The 8414-nt window shown below is 36.5% G+C and overlaps 1 protein-coding gene across 1 annotated transcript in view; it reads left to right on the top strand.

The window, feature by feature from the left end:
• The window catches only part of LOC103130414 (transmembrane protein 178B), a gene marked incomplete at its 5' end in the record, with an annotated part of 31267 nt that extends 23305 nt beyond the window's left edge, over positions 1 to 7962 (top strand). The window contains 2 exons of the mRNA XM_007541798.2: positions 2497 to 2634; positions 4647 to 7962. Coding sequence (XP_007541860.1) covers positions 2497 to 2634; positions 4647 to 4897 — 389 coding nt within the window. The remainder of the gene's footprint in view (positions 1 to 2496; positions 2635 to 4646) is intronic.
• Positions 7963 to 8414: the final 452 nt, after the last annotated feature.

Here is an 8414-nt window from a genome sequence, read left to right as displayed (position 1 = left end):
TCCAATTACTCAAAATGTTTAGATTTTATTCTTTAAACCTTTAATGCTCAAAATGAGCAGTCTGAACTATTTTTAAACACTGCAGGCTGGAAACTTCCTCTTTCTCCAGGAAACCTGCTTTTCCTGTTTCATAACTCTCTTTCTGCCTGACGATGATTTTTTATGATTAAATAGAAAAGAGTAGAATTAAAGCAAAGTTTGCAGGACACAATAACAACCAGATTAATTTTATTACCGTCTGACTCTACTGTTGGGTCTTGATGTCACCTGTGTAATCAGTTTTAAATATAACTTTATTCATTGTTATTATTAAACTAAAATCTCCAGCATGGGGAAGTGGGCTGAGCTCAACTTTTCTCGACACCCCCTCCTCGAGGTCAGACCTTTCACATGCTGGGAACCCAACACCCTCCTGCAGGTCTGCGTCCTCATCCTCTGGAAAGAAAAGATCGTGGGATGTGAAGATGCAGATCCTCTGTTGTCACCAAGGCCACAGCAACCGATGTGAAGATGCAGATTCTCAAAACTCCACTGCTCTTTAACAAAGTGTTCTTAGGAAGGAGAAATGCTAGTTTGTCTAAAGTAATACTGAAATGCTGACATTGAATCAAAAAAATATTCTGTCCTTGGTGAAATATTTTTCACATTTCCTCTAAAGTGTACCTACTTTTTATTGTGCTAATTTTCATAAGCATGTTATCTGTAAGTATTTTATGTACTGACAGTTTGTAAAATTCTGTAACAGTATATTGGCAATGTACTCTTGAAAAATGTAAATATATTGAATACACACAAAAAAAATTTCAATCGCAAATGTGTTGTATTTGATCCTTCTGTAAACTGGTAGCCTAATATGTTTGCAGTACTCTAGTGTGTAGTGAATCATGTAATGTACAAAGTAGCAAAGCAGAATAATAAGACATTGATAAGCAGTGATGACATAGTTACTTTGAAAAAGTAACTTTAATCGGATTATTGACTACTCCTTGAAAAAGTAGCTTAGTTAGATTACTGGTTACTTGATTTGGAAAGTAACTAAGTTACATTAAAAGTAACTTTTTAAGTTACTTTCAGCAGCTGCTAGCAACACTCCGCCACCTGTGAAAATTACATTGATCTTTGCCAACTTAATTGCAAGTTATTTTATAATGGTAACATCAACAATGTGTCTGTCTCCACTTATAAGGTTGAACCGAAGGGGACATTGTTTAATGGTTACAACAGAACAAAAATAACTTTAGTAATTTGTGCATGTTTTTGTGTGTTCCACTATTGTCTGGAAAACTATAAATAGGATTTTCCCCCCCTCCCCTCGGCCTCCAGGCTGTGCGTTACCGCCCTGCGTTTGTTGTCACAGCTCAGCGCACAGAGTTCCTCCTGCGGCTCCACAATTCGGATGGCTGCTGCACAGATTTGTGACACTTATCTTAATATTAATAATTATAAGGGCATTTAGTTGCACAACTTTACGGACACGTTCATTTGTGGCTGTTTTCACGTTTATTGCGCTGCTCATATTAGTCTCGATGTTTGCAGTTCTTTTGGAGGGCAACACAAAGCTCAACGTCGCTCACAGCGAATATATTAACTTAACATTAACAAAGACACAGCGGGACAGGTCATCCGGGAAATGATGGACTAAAACTAACTGGATGTCAGACAAAATTCCCAAGCCCAAAAACCGACTCATTAAATCTGCAAGCGACTTTAGAAAAAAACAAGCAGAAAGCTGCAAATAATAATCAGACTTGGCGAGCGAAACTCAAAATAGTTCTTTTCAGCAACAAAATGCACATCTCCCTCCATTGTTTACATTTCTGTCGGTGCTGACACTGTCGCATTAAACGGTGGTCGCTCCCCAAGACGCGTAGAGGAAATAAAATTAAATTACAAAAGATAATAGTAACGTACAGTAACGCAAAGTGATTTTGATAAGTAACTGTAGTCTGACTACTGGATTTGAAATAGTAATGTGTTAGATTACTTCTTACTGAAAAAAGTGGTCCGACGTCAAAGCGTTACTAAGTAACGCGTTACTGACTAATCAAGCACGTTTGTATTACATGAAAAGTGTTATAATTAAAGTATATTAAGAATACTTTTGGTTGTTCCAAAAAAGCATGTGATAGTACACTTAGTACACTTTAAATTGTGATTTTCTATAATGTAATTACAATAAAAATGCATTAAACACAAACTAGTTGTTCCAAAATAACATGCTTCAAGTAAAATAATCCTTAACAAACTTGAAGTATACTGATGATTAGTCTGGCTTCAAGTATGCTAAGATTTAATATACATAGCATATATTTTTCACAAGGGTTCACATGATCTGCAGAACCTTAACAGCACATCTGTAGTTAAGTGCTGCCTCATTTAATCTCAGCTTCAACTGGCCAAACTCTGAAAGTGTGTGAGGTTCTCTCTTCATCTGCAGTAATTGGTGTAAACAAATATTAACTATAGGAATTCCTCTCTGCTTGTGTCCCACCTCAGACCTGCGGCGAATGACAGCTGGTTTCATGGGCATGGCAGTGGCCATCATTCTGTTTGGCTGGATCATTGGCTTGCTCGGCTGTTGTTGGGATAGAGGTCTCATGCAATATGTGGCTGGCCTGCTCTTCCTCATGGGAGGTGAGTGTAGAACAAAGTATTAGTTCAAGTTAACTGTTTCAGTCCCTAGCAAAGGTGGTGCCAGGCCATTGTTTTAACTAGACATTCTCATTTTTTTTATTAGATTATTTCAGTTCATGGTAAATTGATAGTTGTGGTTAGCATTAGCCTGACTGTAGCACCTACTAAAGATTCAACTTAAACTTATTTACATGGACATAAGTAATAGGAATCAGCAGCTGATCAGAATAAAAATGCAAACAGTCCAATTGAAATATTATGGTCTGATTAAGGTCCATCAGAATGAAGATGTTATCCAAACAAGAGGGTTGTTTTATGCCAATTGATAATCTGATCTATGTGCAGAACAGGTGATCTGATCACCTGTACTCATCATATCTTTCTGACTGTGGAAAAGTGACATGACTGAGCATGAGTGTTTTTAAATGTGTTTTAACAACATACCCCAAGATCAATGAGACAACCAATCTCAAGTGAGCAAATCAATGCTATTAAATTTTATTGTCAAGTGGGAGATTTTTTTAGTGATTACTTACTCTATATTAGTCACAAAATTTTAGTGATTAATTTAAAAAAAATGCCTTATTAGTATATGAAACAAAACACCGCCCCACACCTCAAAGTTTTGTGTGCAACAAGATATGTTACAAGGGCAAATGTGTGATTTCAATAGAACTTTACTAACTTGAAAATTCTGCTGAAACGGCATCCAGTTTTCATTTTTTACTGGAAAATGTAAAGTTATAGTTTATATTCTGTTTACTAGAAGGGTTCACAAACGCCCTCTGAGCAGAAGTGAAGTATAAACATTATAGTGAGAGTGCTAACCCCCCAAGAAACAAAGTGTTGTGCAGCAATGTGTCCCATTTATAGCATGGGCAGCCAGTGGAAACTTCACACACAGCATAACAGCTCAGCTTGGCAAGAGGCAGCTGCACACTCAGCTATGATCAATCTTGGATTAAGGCTGTGCCCTAGAGTTTTATAATGAATAAGCATTTAAAAGACAATTATGTTTCTTGATAATAAAAACATAAAAAATATGCTTAGTCACTCTGCAGGAGCCAAATCACACCTAAGCAACACACAGGGCCACAGCCAGCCCAAATTTAGGACTATTTCTTCATCTGCTTTAGCTAAGAGTCCAAATAATAGCTGATATAAAAGCTGATAATTAAAATAATTTATCAACAAATATATGTCAACAACATTTTAATGTAGCATGCTAATTTCCGTAGCATGTCATTTTATCTTGTCTCAACGTTTGTGCATCATTACATCTACTTGGCATTTATACCACAAAAATCTGTGGATAGGAACAGAGCCATCAAAGACAAAGAGTTAAGCAATTCTTCCTGTACAGCTGGTTTATCTGCTTGTACTTTTGAAAATGAGCTATAAATGTGTGGCTTTTTTCAACACATATCATTTTGGTTTGATTGTTTATTTTTCTTTACTTTTCATTGTGTGGAACTATGGACATTTGCAAAAAGAAGAAGAAAAGGGTTGTAAAGAATAATAAGATCAGGAAAAGGAAACAAAAATTATCAAGCTTTCCCTTTCCTAACCTTCTTATTTTTTTATCCTCCTCTCCCTTCACTACTTCTTCTATACTATGAATCCTTTTTTTGCTAGTAGTCCAAATCCCATTTGGGAATGAGCTGAACATCTGGCCAATCAGATCAATCAGTGCAATTACCGCCCTCTGTTGAGCTAAGTGTCAATCTATGCCGACTTCAAATCAGACTGGCCTAGCTGGTGTAGAACTGGAATTATCAATTCTACCCCAGTTGAATAGAATAGAATGTAACTGAATAGAACTGCGCCATAGGGACTAATGTAAAGATGCCAAACATGGGTTTGAACGCAGGTCAGCCCGGGGCCAGGCCCTGCAGTACTAAAGCACCTTAAGATGATCAAACTTCTCCTTTAAAAACTCAAAATGTGAGACACTGATTATTAATCAATAACTGTGCTAAACATCAACTTTTGTTCTACTTCTGTTGTTACAGGAACTTTCTGCATTATCTCCCTCTGTACCTGTGTTGCTGGCATTAACTTTGAGCTTTCTCGTTACCCGCGGTACCTGTACGGCCTTCCTGACGACATTGGCCATGGCTATGGATGGTCTATGTTTTGCGCCTGGGGAGGTCTTGGCCTTACCCTCATCGCTGGTTTCTTCTGCACCCTGGCTCCCTCTGTTCAGCCAATACCCAGATCCACCTGTCCCAAAGCCCGGCAAGAGAACGGCACCGTCTGCTAAAGCTGGAAACAGTGAACAGACCAGCTACATCAATTGATAAAAAAAAATAGACAAACTGTCCAATCATGTCATCTGCCTACTTATCTCCAATCAGTTCTGGGTTCAGAGTTTTTAAATTGTGTGTGTGTTTGAAATGGATATCTTGATAATCTGCTATCTCGATCATACAATGAGAAACTCAAGATCTTAGAAGAAATATTAAAAAAATAATCCTGTCTTTTGTTATTATGGGACAGATGTGTAAATTGACCTTGGATAGGAAAATAATCCAAGGATTTAAGGAGGATTCAAGAAGAAAGTAACGGACTGATGTGTGGAACTTGTCACCTGAAGTTCGGCTGTAACTGTAAAAGTGGACAGTAACAATTTGACAAAGATGTGTTCTCTGTACTTGCAATTGGTTTCTTTAGAATTCTCACAGGAACTGGATTGAGCCAGTCCAGGGTTATCAGCTGAGTAAACTTTTCTGTGCACCATGCAGAAGTTACATGTAACAAATGAGCAGGATCAAGATACAAACTGCTGTTAATTATTGTCTGGAATATTCCAAAAAAGTAACAGGAAACAGGAATTTTCATATTGGATTGCTTTTATTCTGTATAGGTGCATTCCTTTTCATACAATGATGCCATTAAGCATTTTGAACATACAATTTTTATTTGATTTTATATTGATTCCCTCATATTGTGAACAAACAGCAGTTTACTGTCACAGCAAATGTCTTCTGTGCTTTTTTTTCATGAGCAAGAAAAAAATAGCAAGAAGGTGATTTTATGGTCTATACAAACAATTTTTTTATTTAATAAAGTAGATACATAGATTGAGTATGTAAAAAATCAATTTCTTTTAATCTGAGTTACTGATGAATCAATTTAAAAGGAAGCATATTCACATTAATATTGTGCTGCCCTCAGAAGGAGTGAAAAAGCATTTAGGTTTTTTTTAACTCATGCTTTGGTGTTGATTTCTTAGACAACTGCCACAATTTCCTCTCTCTATTTTGTTCCATATCACAAGAAAGCAGACATTTATCTAGCTGATGTATTCTAGACCCAGAAGATCAATGTCATGTATCAGTAAAATCTTTACTCACCTTAGTCACCATCAATGATTTACACAGATTTGTCTGTGGACAGTGGTATAAACATTAGGACTGATGAGAACTTGTTCAAATACAGTCACTGGTTTTATACGATATGTTGTCTTAGAAAGCACAAAGCAGCAGCCAGTCCCTACTGACACCAGTAATGTCAGTAAGGCCTTTTTATTCCACTGGCAGCTCTACTGTTGTGGCTCGACTTGGCTCAACTCTACATGGTTTAGGTGGTTTTTCATTACAACAGTTCTAACAGTGAAATTATCATAATTGGGTGGCACCAGAGTTTGAAAAGTAGTGTGGCATGATCTTGTACAAACTGCTGCACGTGTGGAAGCAGTGGATGGTGTTGGGGTAGAAGCAGTAGAGCTTGGAGAGTCCAAATTAAGGGAAGTGGAGACATACTTCTCATAGAAAGAGATTCTGGAAACACAAAGCATACATAAGGTGTAACTCCAATATATGTAAGAGACAGTGAATAATCCAAGCAGAGCACACTGTTAGTATTGATGGCAAGTTAGTAAGTTAGTATTGTCTTGATGCAAGACAATACCATAAGTTTCAGAATATCCTTGTTTGTTCAAAGTAAGCTCAGCACTGAGGAACAAGTTGCATACAAGACTCTTTAAGTCATAAAACCATCATCCATTATGGAATACAGTAATGATGTGCTCAAGTTCAATCAACTCTACCTGTTACTGGTTGGTGCCTGTAAATGGTGTCTGTTCCGTAGAACCACTGCGGCCGTTGTGGTCCTTGTTGGTCCAGTAATTACTTTATAGGGTTCTAATCATCTTGCTGTTCACTGGTACCCGTAGGCAGCCATCAACAGTCACACTTGTCATGGCAAATCAACAAGCCAGTTAAATGTGATTTACGTAATAAAAACATATGCAAAAAAAAAGGAACATTATATTACATTACAATCAGTAACAGACAATCTTCTGATGCTGCCTTCTCAGCCTTAGTTAGTACATTTGGAACCCCTGCAAACTGGATCCTAAAAATGGGACAGGTATCACATAACTACTGAGAATACCTTTGTAATCGAGTAAAGTTGAGTTGAGCCATACTGAGTAGGTGCCAGTGGAAAAGGGCAATATGGATAATCTCATGTGTGCATTCCATGTGCTCCAGAAAGTAAAACTTGAAAACTGATCCATGTTTTGGAATAGTAAATATTTGAAACATATTTATTGAGTGTTGGATTACTTAAAATTTTATTTGAGAATAGAGAAATTGGTGTAGTTCCCTGTTAAGGTTTTCATGTGTAATAAATAAATTTGGGTAAGCAATTTCAACACCTAAACTTCTATTGCCCCTCAGATTTTTTTCTTTAGCTTTTCTTTTCCCAATACAAAGTAAAAAACGTAAATCATGAATAAATTTCAAATCTGACTTGTATTAAGGAGGAAGCACCTAATAGCATGGGCATCACAATATTTTAAGGAACTATTCATTGTTGTGATCGAGTCCTACAATACTTAAAAAAGAACATCCCTTTTGATTTGGTTTGAGATATTCTATTCTATTCAACCTCGCGTCTAAAGTATTTATATTCTACTGGTGCAATTTGACTTTCAGTTTACATATGTAAACAGTAAGCAGAACACACTTCACAGATTAAATTGTATATTAAAAGTCCCATGTTCAGACAATTATGATATTCATAAGAACCTGCCATAACCTTTTTTTTTGCTGTCATAGATGCCATCAAGGCCTTTTCCAAGATGCCATCTATAAGGCCTCCTAGTCAACATATCGTCATCAGAACTGATCTAAAAAAAATCAATTCTCTTAAAAAAAACAAAAAAAAAACAGCATTTACTGTTTGCATCCTGATCACTTGAACATTTGTGTGTCTTAACTTGTTGGATTGTTGTATCAATGTCTGTGTTCCCCAATCTTAGAAAGTATTTTTTGTTTATTTTTAAGGATTCATTGAATAAAAGACCCAAGATTTAAAATCTGGACTGACTCATTACTAAAACCTACAAGGGCGGTTTAATGATGAGCTGGCTTGAGAGCCATCTACTGAAACATAACATAAAAGTAGAAATTGTCTGACTGTGCATCAGTTCAGTCATTAAAATAAAGTAGAATTGTATTCAGTTCACAGTACCAGTTGTCTTTGTGGGTTTACTGGGAAGAGATCTCACAGCAGAATGTTTCAGGAAGCACATGAAGTGTCATGATGTTGGTTGTTCACTCAATCAATCAATCAATCAATCAATCAATCAATCAAATTTTATTTGGATAGGACATTTCAGCAGCAAGGCATTTCAAGGTGCTTTACATAATTAAAGAAAAAATAAAAACAGTATGTGACATTAATAAATAGATGAAAAGTAAAGCATCGAAGACATCAAAAGATCGATGCTCTATTGAAAGTTTCATCTGCTATTGTCTCTGTGTGTGGTT

Source organism: Poecilia formosa, unplaced genomic scaffold, assembly GCF_000485575.1.
Source record: "Poecilia formosa unplaced genomic scaffold, Poecilia_formosa-5.1.2 Scaffold633, whole genome shotgun sequence".
NCBI classification, from domain to species: Eukaryota; Metazoa; Chordata; class Actinopteri; order Cyprinodontiformes; family Poeciliidae; genus Poecilia; species Poecilia formosa.
The sequence above is the reverse complement of the archived record's forward strand: the minus strand, read 5'-3'. Positions and strand labels throughout refer to the sequence as shown.